At 41.8% G+C, this 21,625-nt stretch overlaps 1 protein-coding gene across 1 annotated transcript in view; it reads left to right on the forward strand.

The window, feature by feature from the left end:
* The first annotated feature begins 2,244 nt into the window (after positions 1-2,244).
* LOC136877774 (adenylate cyclase type 3-like) overlaps positions 2,245-21,625 on the forward strand; it is a 1,080,140-nt gene continuing 1,060,759 nt past the window's right edge. Inside the window, exon 1 of the mRNA XM_067151981.2 lies at positions 2,245-2,739. Within this exon, the coding sequence (XP_067008082.2) occupies positions 2,245-2,739 (495 nt within the window). The remainder of the gene's footprint in view (positions 2,740-21,625) is intronic.

Raw genomic sequence — 21,625 nt, forward strand, 5'->3', positions numbered from 1 at the left:
AATGCCGAGATAGTTCTTATTCATACGCCATAGCCGATTCCTTCCACTTCCTTACTCAGTTTCATTCAACATCTGCATTAGTTCCCCATTTGAGTTTGGCGACAGGAAGGGTATCCGGCCGTAAAAATACGCTATATATAACTTCATCTCACCTCATCCCCAACCCCGTATCAAGAAACGGGACTAAGGAGTAGACAACATGCTAGAGAGAAGTGAGATACAGGTGAATCCGGGAATCAGATTTCTTACACAAAACCAAAAACAAAAAGAAGAAACCACTAAAATATCACGCAAGATACGAAGCACTTTTCTAAATATAATTTAAATATTAAAATAAAGCTTCAATTTACCGCTAATATTCCCTGGAGTTCCAATTAACATAAGCTATTCGGTAAGAAATGCGAAAGCGTTACCAATTACATCACACCCGGATTTAATAATTCCACACGTTCTGATGGTTAGTTTGCAAAGAATAAGCTTGTAGATTTACGTAACTGCCGATATCGTGACCATGGCTAGAAAAGCAAAAGCGATGAGCAACAGCCCGTATGGGGCCCCCATCATCTGCCCAGCCAGTTGGCCTGCAGGTATTGAGGTGTCACGTAGTCAGCGAAATGACATCTTCAGCTTGGCTTTCGCGACCGGATCCGCTGCCTCTCTTATCAACAGCTCCTCAGTTGGTTTCACGAGGCTGAGTTAACCACCTTTGCAGCTATCAGGCAGAATTAAAATTCTTGGACTAGCCAGGAATCGAATCTGGGGCCTCTAGGCATGAGACAGGCAGGCTAGCCCTCGTGACCACAGCCACTAACTAACCCCATGGCACTACAGCCCTGAAGGGCCTTGGCCTACCAAGCGACAGCTGCTCAGCCCGAAGGCCTGCAGATTACGAGGTGTCGTGCGGTCAGCACGACGAATCCTCTCGGCCGTTATTCATGGCTTCCTAGACCGGGACCAGTATTTCAATGTCAGGTAGCTCCTCAATTGTTTTCATGAATGCGGAGAAAAGCTAGAACCAACCCTCAGATACCGGTAAGAATCCCTGACCTGGCCGGGAGATATGATGGTGATTACTGTTTTAAGAGGAAGTGCAACTAGGCAACTATTTTCTATATAACACTTACCAGAGGGAAACATCGAAGCAATCCGACACTTCAAAAAATGAAGGTATCGGCCAAAGAAAGACATGGGCCACGAAGGGCGTGAAAATGAAAGACTCCCTAGGCCTCGAGTGTTCTAATACCGCCGGGAACAGAAAAGAACAAGAGTTGACCAAGGGTGGTCGGATAGGATAGATGAAAGTGACCGGGCGAGTTGGCCGTGCGGATAGAGGCGCGCGGCTGTGATCTTGCATCCTGGAGATAGTGGGTTCGAATACCACTGTCGGCAGCCGTGAAGACGGTTTTCCGTGGTTTCCCATTTTCACACCAGGCAAATCCCGGGGCTGTACCTAAATTAAGGCCACGGCCGCTTCCTTCCAACTCCTAGTCCTTTCCTATCCCATCGTCGGTGCGACGTAAAGCCACCAGCAAAAAAAAAAAAAAAAAAAAAAAAGATGAAAGTGAGAAACCCTGCACAAGTAAGTGGGAGCAATGCCAGGACTCAGCTAAGGGCCCCGTGGTCGTCAACCAACGCTCCTAAGTTAAGAGCACCTGAGGCCCCTTTTAGTCACCTCTTACGACAGGCAGGAGATACCGTGGGTATGATTCTACCGCTCCCGCCCACAGCGGGGAACGTGGCCGGGAGTCGAACCCGGAGCCACTGTGTTAAAGGCAGAATCACTACCCCAGGACCGGGAGGTCAGCAGATCATAGCTACAGGACCTCCAGTTTTAGTTGGAATCCGAACCATAGGATGCATTTTTTCATTTCAAGCGTTTCATCTATCTACCCGGTCATGGTGACACGCAGCCTTGAAAAGTTTGCGGGTGTCCTTTTCTTGTTCCATTATCAATCCATTTTCAGTCCAGCTGATTGTTTCCTGCTGCGCAAGAAAAAGCCGGACGGATAAAGTGAGTAGGCAAGTGAGGTGCGCAGGCGGATGGACAGGTAGGTGGCACGGATCACCATCGTCGGCCCGGATTCCTCCGGGGAAGTGCAGTGGTGGTCTAGGGGCCGAGACTGTGCGCGGTATTGATTGCGTGCCGTGCGCCGGGCCAGGCCGGAGTGCGCCGCGGCGCTAGACGACGCCGCTCACACACAAGTCTATAAAGTTTGAGTCAGTTCAGTTCAGTTTACTCCCGCGATGGAGCCGGACTCCGTGCAACGCGCGTTTCGTGACCCCGCCCTCGAACGACTTTACCAGTCGTACAGCGTGCGTGGCAAGAGGGCCGGGCTTCAGTGCTTCGTGTGTGCCGCCATCCTCTATGACATCTACTCACTTTCCATCCCCGGAGCCATGGATGCCCTGCTCAGGGGGCTGACGGCTGCATTCCTGGGTTTCAATTTGGCGCTACTGGCTTGGTGCTGGCGGGGTTCTCCACGCTGTCCTCTGTGGGTCGCCGTGCCCTACCTGGCATGGTACCTCGCGAACTCCCAGCTCCTGGCACAGATGTTCCTTAAGAAGACCGATGTGACAGCGAGGGACAGCCTAGGTTGGGCGCTCTTATTGGACTACCTACTGTTCGTTACCCTGCCGCTAAGATTGCGCTACTGTGCCATGCTCAGCGTGGGAACGTGTGCCATGTACCTCGTGGCTGTTGCGGGCCTTGGAATGTCCGATGCACATCTCATTTACCAGGTACAGTACGAAAATTAATTCTTATTGGTTTGCTCTGAATTATCATGCCATGATGTTCATTTTACCTTCAATTTAAAGCTCCCCAGAACACTGTTCAACAATGGGTGACCCGGGTACAAGATTACAACGACGGTTGCTATTCCTTTCTTTGAATATACTGAAAATTTTAACTTCTGTTTCCTCGGTAGTACTCGTATTATCTCTGTGATGTTCTTCATAACTTAAGACGGAGCCTTCCTAAGTGAAATACTCGGTTACAAGAACAGAGTGATTATCTGACATTCTTTTTAGTCGAAACACATTGACTAAATTTTAATTTAGGTACATTTCCTTTGAATAATCGTGCCTTGTTTGACTCCAACTGACATCTTCCAGAACATTGTCTTACGTTGGGATATCCGAATACAAGAAGAGAGTGATGATCTGACGTTCCTTTGATTCTAATGAACAAAGGAGATTCTTAAATTGCTTCCTTTGAATTATCATGTCATGAAGTTTATTCCACCTTCAATCTGAAGATCCCAGGGCACGATTTAATTACGGACAGACCAGGTACAAGAATATAATATTGCTTTGATTTTCGCTTCGTTAAAATTTACTGTAAATGTTTACTTCTCTTTCCTTTCGATTGGTATGTTATGATGTTTATCTTCAGTCTAAATCACCCAGAGCAATGGAAAGGCCGAACAACAAGACTGAACAGCAGCGAGATTGTTGATCTGCCATTCTTTCTAAACCAAATGTTTGGAACTTAGGAGATCACGATCTTCAGCTCTGTGCACATATTCACAGTGCCAATTCCATTTATATACCTACTCGTGTTTGGAAAAGTCAGTCATTGAGGTATGGAGCTCACTCTGTGGATCTGTGGTAGAGTGACAACCTCAGGATCCCAAGATCATGGGTCCAAACTCCACAGAGGTATTCTTTTTTTTGCTATTTGCTTTACGTCGCACCGACACAGATATGTCTTATGACGAGGATGGGATAGGAAAGACCTAGGAATTGGAAGGAAGAGGCTGTAGCCTTAATTAAGGTACAGCCCCGGCATTTGCCTGGTGTGAAGATGGGAAACCACGGAAAACCATATTCAGGGCTGCCGACAGTGGGGCTCGAACCCACTATCTCCCGATTACTGGATACTGGCCGCACTTAAGCGACTGCAGCTATCGAGCTCGGTAGAGGTATTCTTAAAGGGAGGAATAAAGATCCCTAGGTCGCTGGTGACACATTCTGTGTTTATCCGATAGAATGAATTAAAATAAAATTCAGCCTTAGTTCATAGAGTTTTGGCTTCTTTACCATTTAGTAGAGTGAATTAGGCATTGAAATTGGCATGCAGGCAGCCCAAATGACATAGTATTAAAATGTTTCCCCAGGGTCGCTGCTGCCATAGATTATTATTATTATTATTATTATTATTATTATTATTATTATTATTATTATTATTATTATTATTATTATTATTATTATACCAGTGGTTTAAAGTCACAGAAGATTTCCGGCGACGAAAGGATGGGAAAGGGCTACGATATTGTAGATAGCGGCCGTGGCCTTAAGGTACAACGCGAGCATTTGCCTGGTGTGAAAATGGGAAACCACAGAAAACCTTCTATAATAACAAAACTGATAATAGATTATGTAATCTCATTTAAGAACTCAACACCCTGGTTTAACGAACTTCGAAAGGGCTTCAAAAACGGAAACATAAGTTCAACAGACATTCTAGAAAGAGACATCTTTAGGCACAAAGTAAACAACTGGGAAGCTACAACAGAGCAACCACAACAAAAACAGTACAGACCAAAGTGGTCGGAAGAACGTAATAATAATAATAATAATAATAATAATAATAATAATAATAATAATAATAATGGGGGTTGGAGTTGCTGAAAGCTCTCCAAGAGATTTAATGGTCTGTCTCAGACTAAATGGAATGGAACAGTGTTGACTGAGTCTCCCTGGGACTATATCGAGGCAGTCGAGCCATGCATACAGAAATAATACATTCGTTCGCAGGAGTTGCAGTATTTAACGATACTAACGAATGGATGTCCAGTGAGTTTTTTTTTTTTGTTTTCTTGTAATAAATCCTGCAGTTGTGGTGATTATAGTTTATCAAGAGGCAAAATAATCCTGTTATAAGTTATTTTTCAAGGGAGCAGGAACGGTCTACAACAGAATATATATCTGAGGAGTACAGTAATCATAGGTATTTAAGCTATTACGTCGTGTTCACCACTGTGAATTGGCGTAATGGCTTCTTGGCCTGGGTTCTATTTCCGGATCTTCCAACAATTTAAGACTGATCTGAAAATTTGTAACAGAGATCACCGAAACCCAAGTAGCATCACAATCCTCGGGGGTTTTCCTTGGTTTTCTACTTGACTTCCAGGAAACTACCGGGATGGAATTCAGCGAATAGGCCACGCTGTATGGTTCATGCACCTCTAAGCTAACATGCAGGAGATGACGGACTTGAACCTCACTACTGTGTAGAGATGAGAAGAATGCAAGAATGAGGAATGTGGCCTGCAAGCACAAACTTCCTCTTCTGTCCAGGCAGATCTGCTCTTATCTGCTCTTATCTGCTACACGAAAACATTGACTCACACTTTGCAGTTTGCTGGATTACAACTGATAAGAGCGAAGAGCTGCCAGTAGAAGATAATATGAAGTCGCCTCGGTAGTAGCGGAGTTGCTATGGTAACCATTGCGTCACTGGCTCTGCTGGTGAAAACCCCTTCGCCCCGTGCCTCACCGGGCATGTGCATTCTTCTGATCTCCCAACAATACCGGCAGCCCTGAATGTGGTTTTCCGTACTTTCCTATTGTTCACACAGGGGAAATGTCGGAATGTACCTTTATTAAGGATATTATTTACTTCTCCATTTCCAGCCTATCTAATGCAATTGTCGGCGAAAAACAGTGCCAACTACTGGGAAGTTAAACACACAGTTAAAAGGAAAACAGGATGGGAGTTATCATATAGGCCACGTCCTCGTACTTCTCAGTTCTAGCCGTAGTTATATATATTAGCGTACACTGACACAGGCTATTAGACAAAACTTTACACACTGAGGACACGAGTCTGATGTAATAATAATAATAGTAATAATACAGGGAGAAGATCTACAAATACTCTACTTTGGCTATGGACGTAGCAAAGATCTGGAAACAAGACAGAGTGAAAATTCTTCCTTTTCTCCTTTCTCCAACTGGTCTCACACCAAAATCACTTCCAGAAAACTTAAAGATTCTACAGCTCCCCATCTACACTCACAACGTGGCACAAAAGGCTGCAATTTTGAAGACCTGCAATATCGTCAGAACATTCCTGAATGCTCAATACGGACCATAAATAGAAATGGCTGGAACCTCTGTAGCGAAGAGAATAATGAAGGAATATATTGTAAATTTATGAAAATTATGATTAAGTTCTATTTCTTATATGTAAAATATTGAAATACAAGATATATTACCAACTATGAAGTTGCGAACAAAGAAACACAAAGTGGATCGTAGATTTTGAGGTTCTAAAATTGATCTTTTAGGTATCCAAAATAAGCTCTTTCAGTATCTCATTAGGCTTTATAAAACAAAGTAGGCTCTAAAAAGGGCAGGATAACCTGTGTAAAACAGGTACTACAACTGTTTTTTTGCTATTGGCTTTACGTCGCACCGACACAGATATTTCTTATGGCGACGATGGGACAGGAAAGTGCTAGGACTGGAAAGGAAGCGGCCGTGGCCTTAATTAAGGTACGGCCCCAGCATTTTCCTGGTGTGAAAATGGGAAACCACGGAAAACCATCTTCAGGGCTGCCGACAGTGGGGTTCGAACCTACTATCTCCCGAATACTGGATACTGGCCGCACTTAAGCGACTGCAGCTATCGAGCTCGCTACTACAATGTTTACGAATTAGCAAATTTATTGGCAAAAGGCAAATAAATCAACATTAGATCTATTCGTACAGTTGCAGACTCAGGAAATAGTACTTGAGTATCCAAAGTGAGTTTTATAAAGTATTAAACTTTCTCAAAAGGTAGCGTACTCTCACGTAAAATTATATGTACACCTCTAAATTTATTTTAAAAACTCCACAAAACTTGAAACAACGAATTGTTTCAAATGTTTAAACCATTAAACCATACTTGGCTTCGCAATGCATTACTAAAACTGCTGCAAGTTTTCTGGAGAGAAAATTTGGCACTTGCTTGTCAAAATCAATAATAATAATAATAATAATAATAATAATAATAATAATAATAATAATGTTATTTGTTTTACGTCCCACTAACTACTTTTACGGTCTTCAGAGATGCCGAGGTGCCGGAATTTAGTCCCGCAGGAGTTCTTTTACGTGCCAGTAAATCTACCGACACGAGGCTGTCGTATTTGAGCACCTCCAAATACCACCGGACTGAGCCAGGATCGAACCTGCCAAGTTGGGGTTAGAAGGCCAGCGCCTTAACCGTCTGAGCCACTCAGCCCGAACTGTCAAAATCAGTTTGTAGGCTAAGAACGAGCGTTGTTTATCAACAGACGTGACGAGGGCATAGTTCACTTTCGGCACATGTTGAACTGGATATTGCAATTAACTACACCGCGCGGATGTCAGGGACTCTGAATATTAGACCAGCGGTGCTACAGGTTTTCACAAGCAAATTGCCAGCAGGAACACGGACCATTTTACAAGACCATATTCCAGTTAAATAACGGACTATTGCACGAATCTTCGGACCGTATCTGTTTATTTCTGACGCAGATCAACCTCCTTAAGTTTGAACGGCATGGATGACCTCCATAGCCGTTACCTCCCCTTGTGAGGCAAGATACACATTCCGCTGTGCAAAGTGCCAGTTTGGTTATCCTGTAACAGCTGAGCCCGTTTGAGGCCTTGCCATTATTGATTTTTGACGGCATTTCAAACACTTCGAAGTACGCTACTATCATCATTTTTTTATAAAAAGCTGTAAATTTGTGGTCAGTGAAGTATAAATGGCCTCCTTTTAGGCTCTAAAATAACCCGTTCCGAATTTAATTAGCCGAAAAATGTATGTAAAGTAATGTCTTTAGAAATAAAATAAATAGGTTTTCTTTACATAAAGATTCGTGATCTACAATATTGGTTTTATGTCTCACTAACTACGTTTGTGGTTTTCGGAGACTCCGAGGTGGCGAAATTTTGTCCCGAAGGAGTTATTTTACGTGCCAGTAAATCTATAGACATGGGGCTGGCGTACTTAAGCATCTTCAAATATGACAGGACCGAATGAATTGGAATCGAATATGCCAACTTGGGCTCAGAAATCCAGAGCTACTTAGCCCGACAACAACAACAACAACAACAACAACAACAACTACAACAACAACAACAACAACTTATGCTATTACTAATACTACTATTACTGTAGGTAGTGTGATGTACATTGACAACATGACCTACAGATGTTTGATACAAATCTAACATGGCCCAGCACGAGCCAAATTCGTGCCCGGGATTTCCTCTTGCCCGGGGAAATTCTGACCACTGACCAGCCTCGACATCCCATCGTGAATTATATTGTTCTTTGACCACCCCTTCAATGTCACTGACCTAAACTAGAATCGAATCGGTTATCTAGGAAACAGATTAGATAAAGACTAACCAAATGCGCTACTCAGATCGCGACATCATCACATACACCTCTTGCATGAGATACCATGAAGTAGATGCTGAGGTCAACACGGCCCTTCTAACTACGAAGGCGTGACAGACGAGTTAAAAACTCGCTGGCTTCTCACTAAGACGACCGCGGTTCGAAGCACGGCCAATACACGTGTGAATTTCGACATGAAAATCCACATACTTTGTGTTTGAATTCCACGTAAAATTGGACGTCCCATAGCTATGTCCACGGATGTGAACATTCATGATTTACAACAAGCTTGATTTTGAGTTATGACTACCACACTGGAGTCTTACTTCCATGGCATATTTCGTTTTCATTACCAGGTTATTCAGTTGTTAGCTTATGTAATTTACGCATGTTAGAAATGCGTTTAATGAGAGCTGAAATTGTATGGCACAACTCAGAACCGCACCTCAGATCTTCCTCCAATTCAAGGGGTGATATTATTATTATTATTATTATTATTATTATTATTATTATTATTTACAATTTTTTCTACGTCGCACCGACACAGATAGGTTTTATGGAGACGATGGGATAGGAAAGGGGTAGGAATGGAAAGAAAGCGACCGTGGCCTTAATTAAGGTACATTTGGCTGGCGTGAAAATGGGAAACCACGGAATACCATTTTTAGGGTTGCCGATAGTGGGGTTCGAATCCACTATCTCCCGAATGCAAGCTGATACCTACGTGGCCCAAACCACGTGGCCACTTGCTCGGTATAGTATGGAATAGTATGGACTGGGTAAGTGAGCTGTGAAAGGTGTGCTCTATTCAGTAGATGGGCGAGGGTCCAATCACCGTCAGAAAGTCGAAGCGTTTAGAAATAAGATTTCCTTTTCTGGAGAGGCACATGGCCCTTAAGGTTCACTCAGTCCACTCCGAAAGTGGGCACAAGGTTAATTTCTGGGGGAAAAGGCAGTCAGGCGTAGAGATATCCACTCATGACACAACCGAGGTTATGAGTAATTGGAGCCTTTACCTTCCAATTCCTCCTAGGGCCTTTATGGTCTTGTATGCCTTTCACTTAGCATTTATTTACTTTGAATATTACATGAATATGATTTGGATAATCAGAACTTTCATTTATTCTGGATTCTACTGCTGGTCCACTTAAGGTGACTGGGGTATACGTGGTAATAGGTTCCTGGAGTATTTAGTGTGGTTTCTCAGCCTTCCACAATACGGGCACAAAGACACTCAGCATCTTGTACCGGAGTTCGATACACAAGAGCTTTCAAATGGCCCCACAAACAAAAGTCTAGTGGATTTAGGTTCTGAGAGCTTGGAGGACAGGCCATAACACCGGCGGTAAAACTAATTACAAATTAAGCAGGCGTAACCAAGAGACTATACGATATACTCCAGGGATACATCAACGCATCTGGGATCCAATGCTACAGCGGGCTGATGCATGCGCCAATGCTAACGGAGGTCATTTTGAACATATCATTTAAGAAAGTTTCATGGGGTATGCTGGAACGCTTTTTTCCTGTGTATAGAGTTGTAGAAAGAGAGTTCTAACATGAAAATAAATCGTTTCCGGACCCATGTCCATATAACATGATTTCTTCTTCTATGTGTGAGGAATATGTCCAGAGAGTTTGACCTACCTTATTTTTACACTCGAAGGTAACACTCATCCCAGTCGCATTGCGAAGTTTTTAGTAATCTGATTTCTACTTAGTTCGTGAACTATCTTCATATGCCCTCGTCGGTATCTCAATCGCATTGGTCTGAAGAGGGATTTAAATTAATTCGCCTTTTTATTCTTATCCGTAGATTGTCTCTTTAAGGAAGTGTTTGACATAAAATAGTCGGAACCAAAGCATCATAGAAATGTGCCGAAAGTACTGTATTTGAACAGTGAAGTAATGCATTTGTCCGCCTCTGTGGTGTAGTGGTTAGTGTGATTAGCTGCCACCCCCAGAGGCCCGGGTTCGATTCCCAGCTCTGCCACGAAATTTGAAAAGTGGTACGAGGGCTGGAACGGGGTCCACTCAGCCTCGAGAGGTCAGCTGAGTAGAGGTGGGTTCGATTTCTACCTCAGCCATCCTCGAAGTGGTTTTGCGTGGTTTCCCACTTCTCCTCCAGGCAAATGCCGGGATGGTACCTAACTGAAGGCCACGGCCGCTTCATTCCCTCTTCCTTGTCTATCCATTCCAATATTCCCATCCCCCACAAGGCCCCTGTTCAGCATAGCAGGTGTGGCCGCCTGGGCGAAGTACTGGTCCTCTTCCCCAGTTGTATCCCCGAATCTCACACTGCAGGACACTGCCCTTGAGGAGGTGGAGGTGGGATCCCTCGCTGAGTCCGAGGGAAAAGCCAACACTGGAGAGTCAACAGATTAAGAAGAAAAAGAAGTAATGTATTCGTTACTCCATTTCAGATATAGTAATATTTGTGCTGGTTTTTTTTAAAAAGCAAACCTTATCGAAATACACCCATCACAGTTAATGGTAGTAAAATGAATGGCTTTATTCTTTACAATACAATCTCAATCGACACACAAAGGGAAGTCTTTTAATCTCATTAATGCTCTTTCCAGGAATGGAGTACTTACCACAACAATACTACTCGATCAATCAAGTTGCCGTGCGTGTGCTGGTGTGAAGGTCAATTGGTCACCATTCATAAACTTGTATCTAGTGTAAACATAGACTATACACATTATAAACACTGCTGCTGAATTTAACGCCTTGCTTTTCGACGTATCATAAGACAGATCACCATCATAATCATCATAATCATATGGCCGGCTCGATGGCTGAGTGGTTAGCGTCCTGGCCTTCGATTCTCAGGGTCTGGGTTCTATTCCAGGTCGGGTCAAGGTATTTTAACCATAAATGGTTAATTCCCTTGGTTCAGGAACTGGTTGTATGTGCTGTTCCTAACTTCCCTGCAACTCAACCACCTTATACAAAACTGCCCTCCACCACAGTAACATGCAGTTTCCCATACACGCCAGACTCTGCCCATCCTCTCAGAGGATTTGCTTCACAAGTGATGCACGAGGATGTCCAAACTTGCGCAAAATTGCCTCTGCTTCTCAATTATAAACTGTACTTCAACGGGACTTTGATTAAATATATAATTTTCCTAAATTATCTTCGTTATTATCCGACGGGCGAAAAATATGCATATGGCATAAGAATCTAATATTACAATTCCTACAACCCTTCTACGTCACATTTTAGAATATACTTAAAACGTAGGTACTTAAACCGTTTTGATCTTCTACAAGGAGTATAATTTAAGACTTCGCACTTCTACCGACAGTCCGCGGGAATCCTCAAGCCAGCGCTGCATGGCTTGCGTCAAGTTTGGATTGATAAGAAGTGCTGCTGATCAGCGGATACTTAGCTCTCTCGTTCAGTTTACTAGTAACTATTGGACTTTTAAGGTGTTTTGTAAGGTTATTATCGCAATGGTTAAATTCACTACAGAGCAGAGAATGATTTTGGTCGAGTGTTATTTACACAGGAAGAAGAAACCAGTCAAACGGTGCCTTCGAAAATTTCATAGACAGTTTCCCGGTTAAACAGTACCATCAAAACGTTACGTGCAACAACTCGTTCACGAGGGGCGGGGTACTGGTTCTATAACTAACAAGAAAAAATAGGGAAGGAGGACAGCTTTCACACAGGAGAAGATATACAGGGAAGACTGCAAGTCAGTCTACATAAGTCACTTCGAAGAGTAGCTCAGTAAACTGGTATTTTATATTCGACTGCACGTAATGCAACAAAATGATCACATTTACGATCTTACCAGTCTCACTCAGTCCATAACATACAGCCTACAGATTTCATTGCAAGAATAAGATTTTATTTATTTAATTTATTTGGCCTGAGTATGTATGTATAACTGGTGGGTTCAGATTCGTTTAGTTTCTACAGGCGTAATCATGCCGCTTCTTAGAAACCCGCCATTGAGGGCACTGCGCTCGCAGTCTCCGCTTCCCTGTGCTCCTTGTCCTCCGCACTCCACTACGAAGTCTTAAATTATACTCCCTGTATAAACCCTCCATGCGATAACCCTGAAGTGATATGCACCTGATAAGTGATAACACAACCCAGAAAGGGGAGATTCCAAATTCGGAGTTTGGTTGACTTATGTTGAGTCGTTTTCCAGTTTTCGGAACACAGTCAGATGCTAAAAGCGATCAGTATTGCGTATGAAAAGAATAATTATCAAAAAATGTTGCGGAAATAATGAATGTACAGAGTCACAAACCTTATAATTTTATTTACATTATGTAGAGATGAATCACCATTTTCTTATCAGAAAAAGCATGAGGTGAGTTACTCCAGTAATTGTGGGTTATTTCATACTACGGTGTATGACGTAACTGCATTCTTCCCGTACTCAAAAGCGTATGGGCACCTTACCGTACTGTAATTACTTTCCGCAGTGTTCCATAATATTCTCTGATTGGTTGAACTCCACTTTTATGGTAATGTAAATACGGACAGTTAGATAGATTAGGAATCAAGGAACACCAATTTTAAAATTGTTGTTGAATTGTTTGTCCGCCTGATTACAGCACTGTGCTTTGGTACTCAAACACACACACACACACACACACACACACACACACACACACACACACACACACTACTTCCTCAGCTCAAGTAATCTGCCGCTATCACATACTGACTAATGTATAGGTTAATCCATTTCTACCGACCTCGATATCTGCAGTTGCTTAAGTGCGGCCAGTATCCAGTATTCGGAAGATAGTGGGTTCGAACCCCACTGTCGGCAGCCCTGAAGAAGGTTTTCCGTGGTTTCCCATTTTCACACCAGGCAAATGCTGTACCTTAATTAAGGCCACGACTGCTTCCTTCCCACTCCTAAACCTTTACTATCCCATCGTCGCCATAAGACCTATCTGTGTCGGTGCAACGTAAAGCAAAATGTAAAAAAAAAGAAAGAAATAATCCATATCCAACGGAAAAAATAACGCATATATCACAGTATATCATACACTTCTTGTTAGCTTCATTAATCCAGCAGCAGAAGACCGTGTTTACGACTCTGGTAGTTTATCGGACTGTTCACTGCTTCAAATAACATTAATTTTTGTGTTTTATTGCAATGTAAACACATGCACACACTTCTTATGTATTTTATAGGAAGTCATGGAAAAGAAAACAAGGAAACGTCAGTGCATGGTTCAAACATAGACGATTTGCGTCGTGTCGAATCAAAATCATTTAAAATTAAATCCATTTATTTTAAAATAACTAACTTCACCATAGCGTGAAATAAAATATTGTAGGCTATGCAATATCCACTAAAGTGATAAGTTTAAGCATAACGGTGTTCTGTACAAGTTCCTGTAAGCATAACCATTTGTTATAACATGTGACGTACTTAACTTCGTACGTTCGGTGTCCGAATTTCCATCCCTAATCATGAAAAGACTGAACGGAAGGATAAACCTAAATGTAGGCCTAGCTTTAGCGGCTGTCGTAGTAGAATCTGCTTCAATATGCTTCAACATACATTTCTTAGCGCGGTATGGCTAAACAGAATATTTTGTTAATCATCTCTTACATTTAAACATTCCTCCTAGTGAAAACTGAATTTTCCTGAATCAATCACGTAATAATTTTTTCTAATTTTTACAATTTTGTTTTACGTCTCACCAACACAGATAGGTCTTATGGCGACGATGGGATAGGAAAGGGCTAGGATGGGGAAGAAAGTGCCCGTGGCCTCAATAAAGGTACAGCTCTAGCATTTTCCTGGTGTGATAGGAATCACGGAAAATCATCTTCAGGGCTACCGAATGTGGGGTTCGAACCCACTATCTCCCGAATACAAGTTGTCTGCTACGTTACCCAAACCACGCCGCCACTCGCTGGGTGCAGGTTTTTAACTGAATCACCTTGTATACTATAATGGCTGTTTAGGGTGAATAGGTACTTCAGGGTATTAGCTGCCTTGCTGGATCAGTCCTAGAGTGTCTGAATCATGATCCCAAGTTCACGAGTTCGGCCTCGATTGAGAAAGTCTATTTTTGAAATCTTGGCACTCCATGTGATTGTTGCCGGAATGTCAAAGACCTCTTGTAACGTACTCAGTATCACCCGAAAAATTAACTCAGACACAGTATACTGTACGTTCCAGTAGAATTCCACTTTCGTTGCTAGATAGCAGCACAATCGGAATGCCAAAATTAGTAGGTAGGCCACCTAGATGGCACTACTTCAGAAGGTCTGCACCATGGTAGCCGAACCCGAACGATAATAATAATAATAATAATAATAATAATAATAATAATAATAATAATAATAATAATAATAATAATAATACCCGTGTGGGGATTTACCGGTTACCTCCATCGGGCGCGTCCCATTGGAATTGGGGAAGCTCGCTGGCTCTGCCGCCAGCAGAGTCAGAGGGTAGTAGGGAAATAAAACACCACCGTGAAAAAAAACTGGTCCCTTGCCAGGGTTACGGCGAAGACTGGTAAATGACCAGAAGCCAGAAAACATCTTGAGGCAACCTCTAGGGCTAACAACCCTAGTTGTAAAAGGATGGGTACCCGTCCAAAGCAAAGTCAAGTCAAAAAGCATGATGGCACAACATTTCAAGAAACATACCTCAGGGGGTAAATCTTCGGATAAATCCCTCGTCGTGAACGCCACGGCGCACGAGTCTCGTTAGGATTCTGGGGGAGACTCGACATCATGCAAGAGACGAGTCGGAGCGTCTCGGTGTACCCCGAAGAGTCAAAAACTCAGGCCAAAATCTAAAACCTTTCTAGCAACTTTCAACATAAATTCACTTACACAAACTGGCAAGCTGAAAACCCTCACCAAAGCTCTTCACGAAAATCAGATATCCATAATGGCCCTACAGGAAACAAGGTACCCAGATGAAGAGATTTTTGAATCCGAAGGCTACCGATTTTTCAAGAGCAAAGCGCAAAGAGGAATCCTCAATGGAGCTGTGATGCTTGGAACCGCGTTTGCTGTTAGAACCAAGATCCTTAAATCGGTTGCAAATTTCCAACCTGTGAATGAGAGATTGTCTATACTCACAATTAAATGCGCGAACAAAACCTACGCCCTAGTTAACGCACATGCTTCTACAAACGATAAGAACAAGTCTGATCCAGACGAAGTTGATAATTTCTGGGACATACTGGATGAAAAATTAAACAAAATCCCCAAACACCATGTCAAGCTTCTTTTGGGTGACTTCAATGCCCAACTAGGTCGTGAACAGAAGTACAAGAAAGTTATAGGAAATTACCCTGCTCACAAAAGAACCAATCCCAACGGCAAAAATCTGGTGTCCATTTGCGAAAATCCCAACCTGCAGGTCATGTCGACCAACTTTCGCCATCTACCCAGAAAGCAAATGACCTGGCGTTCTCCCGTCCAAGCTCTCGGAGAGTTCCATATTGATCATGTTGCAATCTCCAGGAGAAACAGCCCTGAGATTATGAATGTCAAGGTAAAGAAAGGCATCAATGTGGCCTCAGATCATTATATGTCTCTTATCAAATTCAAACCAATTCCCGCAAACACAAGGAAGACAACCAAACAGATCACACGCTTCGACAATGATAAACTTCGACAAAGGGTCGAGGAGTTCCAGGAGAAGGCTAGACCAAATGACTGTGACTTTAACAACGCCAAAAGTCTCCTTGTTGAGGCCGCCAAAGATTACTTTAAGAATTTACTTAATTGCTCTAAACCGCAAAGCGCCATTGAGACCAAGGAACCCTTACTCAGGTACCCAGATTCCAGACCACCCGACAGAGATGAAATCAAGCGCCACATTGCCCGTCTCAAAAATAACAAAGCGCCGGGGGAAGACTCAGTAGTAGCAGAACTATGGAAATATGCCCCAGAGGAATCACTTGATATCTTGCAAAAGCAAATAGAAGAAATTTGGAACAAGGAGACCCTACCCGAAGATTGGAAAATAGCTTTGATCCATCCATTACACAAAAAAGGCAGCATGAAGAACATCAACAACTACAGAGGAATATCTTTGCTACCCGTGACTTACAAAATTCTATCACTTGCCATCCTGGAGCGTTTGGAAGCACAAGTCGAACATCAAATAGGTGAATACCAAGGAGGGTTTAGAAAAGGTCGCTCAACAGCTGAACAGATTCAAAATCTCAAAACGATCATCAGATATTGTACACTAAGGTCCAAGCAGTATGTGTCTGTCTTTGTGGACTTTAAGGAAGCGTACGACTCCATTGACCGAGAAGTCCTGCTAAACATCTTAAATGAATTTGGAGTTGATTTGAAACTGCTGGCATTAATTAGAGCCACTCTGACCGATGCAAAATCCAAGGTGAAGTTCCACGGATGTCTCTCGCATTCCTTTGACATCAAAACAGGAGTCCGACAAGGTGATGGGCTATCCCCGATACTCTTCAACTGTGTTCTTGAAAAGATCATCAGAACCTGGCGGGTGAGATTACAGGAAACCAACTACAGTCCATTGAGTATAGGAACCAAATCCAAGGGGATCGCAACAGACTGCTTAGCATTTGCCGATGATATTGCTGTTCTTTCAAACGACATAGAAACTGCTAGAGCTCAAGTTGAAATTTTAAAGGAAATTGCCGAACAAACTGGTTTGCAGATATCGTTTGAGAAAACAGAAGTAATGACTAACATCAAAGAGGCTCCACCAAAACTCCATACAAAATACGGGGACATCGCCCGAGTAGACAAATTCAAATACCTGGGTGAGATCATCATGAAAAATGGACTGGACAAAGAAGCACTTCAGGAGCGAGTACGCAAACTGGAAATAGCCTATCAAACATCCCGCACAATCTACAACAAAAAATTGTCTTTCCCAAAACACAAAGATACGTCACTATGAAACAGTTCTGAAGCCAGTAGTTCTATATGCAGCCGAAACCCTGTGTCTAAATGCCAACAAAGGACTCCTTGAAGAACTGGAGAAAAGAGAACGCAAAATTGTGAGAGGAATCTTGGGATCAAAGTACAGAAATGGAATCCATCAAAAGAGATCCAACAAGGAAGTCTACAGCAAAATAGAGAAAATTACCGACACAATCAGAAAAAGACGGGCACGATTTTACGGTCATCTGAAAAGAATGGACGGAAGAAAGGTAACTAAAGAAATCTTTCACTTTTTTGATTCAAACCCCAAAATCACAATTCCCTGGTTTAGAAATACCAAAGAAGACCTGCAAATGCTACATATCTCAGCTGATGACGCCCTTAACAGAGATCTCTTCAGCAAGAAATTATTGACGAACGGGCTAAACCGAGACGAGCAACCGAAGGGAAGACACGGTGCCCCTTGGACAGAGGAGCGTAAGCAGGCCCACTCACAAAGAATGAGGGAAATTTGGGCTCTAAAGAAGGCGAAGTTCAGTGTCAAATGCAACAAGACTTAACGTGGTCCTTGATGGCCCCAGCGAATTATATATAATAATAATAATAATAATAATAATAATAATAATAATAATAATAATAATAATAATAATAATAATAATAATAATAACTAAGACATTATGATGCTGTGGTAAAACCAGTGATTCTGTATGGGGTGGAAACAGCAACACTAACGAACCTGGAAAAACTACTAAAGATTGAAAGGAGAATATTGAGGATGATTTACGGCCCAAGGGTGGTAGAGGGAAACTACAGATTACGCTCAAATAAGGAGATATACAAAATAACAGAAGACCTGGAAACAACAATAAGGAAAAGACGGTTGCGATTCTATGGACACATGGTCAGAATGGATCCAACAAGGTTAAATAAACAAATTTTTAATAAAATATACTACTTGAAGAGCCAGGGGGGATATGCCAAGCAGATGAAAGAAGAACTCAAGAGGTTAGGAATTGCAGATGAAGAATGTCGTGATAGAGACCAATTCAGGAAAAGACTTTCCAACATAAAAGTTCTGGTTGAAGAAAAGAAAGAGCGCAGAGGGGGAAGATGGACTGAAGAGAGAAGAGCGCAACATTCTGAAAGAATGAAGGCACTGTGGAGAAAGAGGAAGGAAGAAGGGATGATTAGAAGGAAGTGAAGTGGTATTGGCGTGGTCCTAAGTTTGGCCGGTTCGCAAGAAAGAAAGAATAATAATAATAATAATAATAATAATAATGCTATTGGTTGTACGTCCTACTAGCTACCATTATTATTATTATTATTATTATTATTATTATTATTATTATTATTATTATTATTATTATTATTATTATTACATATGTTTTGGCAATATGCATTAGGTGTATGAGTTGTCGATTTTATTTGCTTCGTTCAGAGAAAGTAGGAAGGGAAACGAAAGGGAATATATATCGTATAGAGTAATTTGTTTTAAAAACAGGGCACTGACTGGAAAGTAAATATTCCTTGAAAAATTCTTGTCTTTTATCATGTCTCTCGCTTGTGCACCTCAGCCAATATCGTGTCAATTACTACTCTGCGGTAAACTTCGTGCAGGTTATGTCTAACACCATCCGTCAGAAGTCTGACTTATTGCCTCTTATCACGCCATAGTATGCTTAGCGGATGGAGACTATACGACGAAGCACGTAGAGTTATGTAGGATACGTTATGTATTCGTAATTCTTTCGTGGTGAGTGGTTGGATAATGCAATTCACGCTGTGATTCTGAAGGTAGAGGGGAAAAAAGTGAATACTATTGAATCGTTTCCCTATCACGAAGTTGAAAAATTTAAGAAAGAGACTTGCACTTCTGGTAAGACACATTCCCCTGGGGTTCCCTTGGTCTACAATAGAAATGAGTACCATTATTTTTTGGGGGGATAAAGCAAGCCCAACTTGCATTTCTTTTTACTAGTTGCGCTACGTCGCACCGACACAGATAGGTCTTATGGCGACGATAGGATAGGAAAGGACTAGGAGTGGGAAGGAAGCGGCCGTGTACTTAATTAAGGTACAGCCCCAGCATTTGTGTGGTGTGAAAATCGGAAACCACGGACAACCATCTTCAGTGGGGTTCGAACCCACTATCTTCCGAATGCAAGCTTGCAGCTGCGCGCTCCTAACCGTACGGCCAACTCGCCCAGTGTAATCTTATATGACTTGATATCCTAGCCAGGAAGCGACCATGGCCTTGATTAAGGTGCAGCCTCAGCATTTGCCTTGTGTGAAAATAGGAAAGGGGTGATATTAATTTTTTTATTATTATTATTATTATTATTATTATTATTATTATTATTATTATTATTTACAATTTTCTCTACGTCGCACCAACACAGATAGGTTTTACGGAGACGATGGGATAGGAAAGGGATAGGAATGGAAAGAAAGCGACCGTGGCCTTAATTAAGGTACAGCCCCAGCATTTGGCTGGCGTGAAAATGGGAAACCACGGAATACGATTTTTAGGGTTGCCGATAGTGGGGTTCGAAACCACTATCTCCCGAATGCAAGCTGACAGCTACATGACGCATACCACGCAACCACTCACTCGGTTTTTTACGTTACTAGTGACTACCCATTGATGCGGTGGCCCGCTCATTCTAATGCTGCGGATTTAGAGATCGTAGATTATAAATAAGTAAACTGAACATGTTGATATACGCATTTATAAATAATTTTGAATAGTACCTTAGATTTTCCCTTTTTCTTTCTTGCTTCCTTCATTGTCAAAATGTAACGTAAGCTAACAATATAAATGGATTTCCAAGTGCGCTTTGTTGTCTAGAGTTTGAGGATGCGTTGAAACCCAAATAAAATAAGCAATTAAGAAGTCATTATTGGATGTTTGGGAAACGTCATAAATCTTATATTTAAACATATGTTTAGAAAACATGAATTGAGACAATAATTAATCCTATAATACAATGCATTAGTCCATAATCCTACTGTAAAAATCTGAGGACCTACTATCGAAACGTTTTTCTCAAAACATACATTCTGTGACTCAAAAGATTTTACATTTGACCTATCAATTGAGGAAGGCAACGGTGATAAGCTATGCATTACAGTAGTTACCATCCTGGTGATTATCTGGAGTAGGAGAGGGAAACCACGAAAAATTATTTGCAGTAAGCACAGTAGTAGAATTTTAACCTGCACCCCTACTTAAGTATGTTATATGAGGTTAAATACTTCCTCTTTCTTTTCCGAAAACTAGCTTTTAAGAAATAATAGAAGTCTATCTCGAGCCGGTAAGACAGAATGTTTCTATACGTACCGGTACTCTGAGACCACGTCATTGGGCTGATTATTAAGTCTGCAATGCTATCGTAAGTCAGCAGAAATTGGGTACATTGTTTACCTGCAATCCTAAATGACGTCAATAAGGAATGTAACATGTAACATTCCCTGTATTTTTTGAGGTATGACCTTTGATAGGAAGTAAAATCTTGACGAAGCCTACCAAACAATTCGGAACTGATAAGAGATATTGGTAGTGCAAACAAGGGTGGCGGTACAGTAGATAAGGCTATTTCTGACTGATATACGGGATTAATTTAAGCATTGTAGTATCAGATTTGTGTGCGTTCTATGGACATTTAAGTAATCAACTATAGAGTGGGAAACTGATTATTTTGTAAGATACAGGATGTATTTATTTTACTTGAAAGCTATTTCAGTTTCATATTATTACTTTAAAGAGGTTGCCTGTCCGAGGTGGAAGAATACGTATTCGATTCACGCAGAAAGACGTAAGTTACATTCCCCATTAGAGTGTCGAAAAATTAAGAAACGAGGTTTCCACTTATGGAAAGGCACATGGTCCTAAGGTTCACTCAGTACTAGACTAATTCCTTGGACCAAATGCCACCAGGTAGGGCTAACCACTCTCTCCCATTTAGCGTCGAGCTTAGGACTAGGTCTAGTAGAAGCCTTTATCTTGCTGCTCCAAGGGTCTCCATGGCCTGTGCGGAGACGACATTGGCTGTTTCGTTATTCTTCTGCTAATTTATCTTGTTCCAGTACTGGCTCTATTCGGTAAAAGTCCATGCTTCCCAAAAAAATGTGTATCAGACTTCATTTAATACTGTAATTTCAAAAATATAAAAGCTAGCAAATTTTTTTAAACCTGTCTTAAAAAGGGTGAAGGTCCAAAGTATTTACCCAAATAGGTTTCAAGATCAAATAGAACGGCAGTAAGCGGCGCGCGCGTCCACTATTTTGTGGTGAAATCGGAGCTTAAGAGATTATTGTAAAATTGATGTAACTCCGGACCGAAACACGATAACA

This window comes from Anabrus simplex, chromosome 7, assembly GCF_040414725.1.
Source record: "Anabrus simplex isolate iqAnaSimp1 chromosome 7, ASM4041472v1, whole genome shotgun sequence".
In the NCBI taxonomy this organism is placed as follows: domain Eukaryota; kingdom Metazoa; phylum Arthropoda; class Insecta; order Orthoptera; family Tettigoniidae; genus Anabrus; species Anabrus simplex.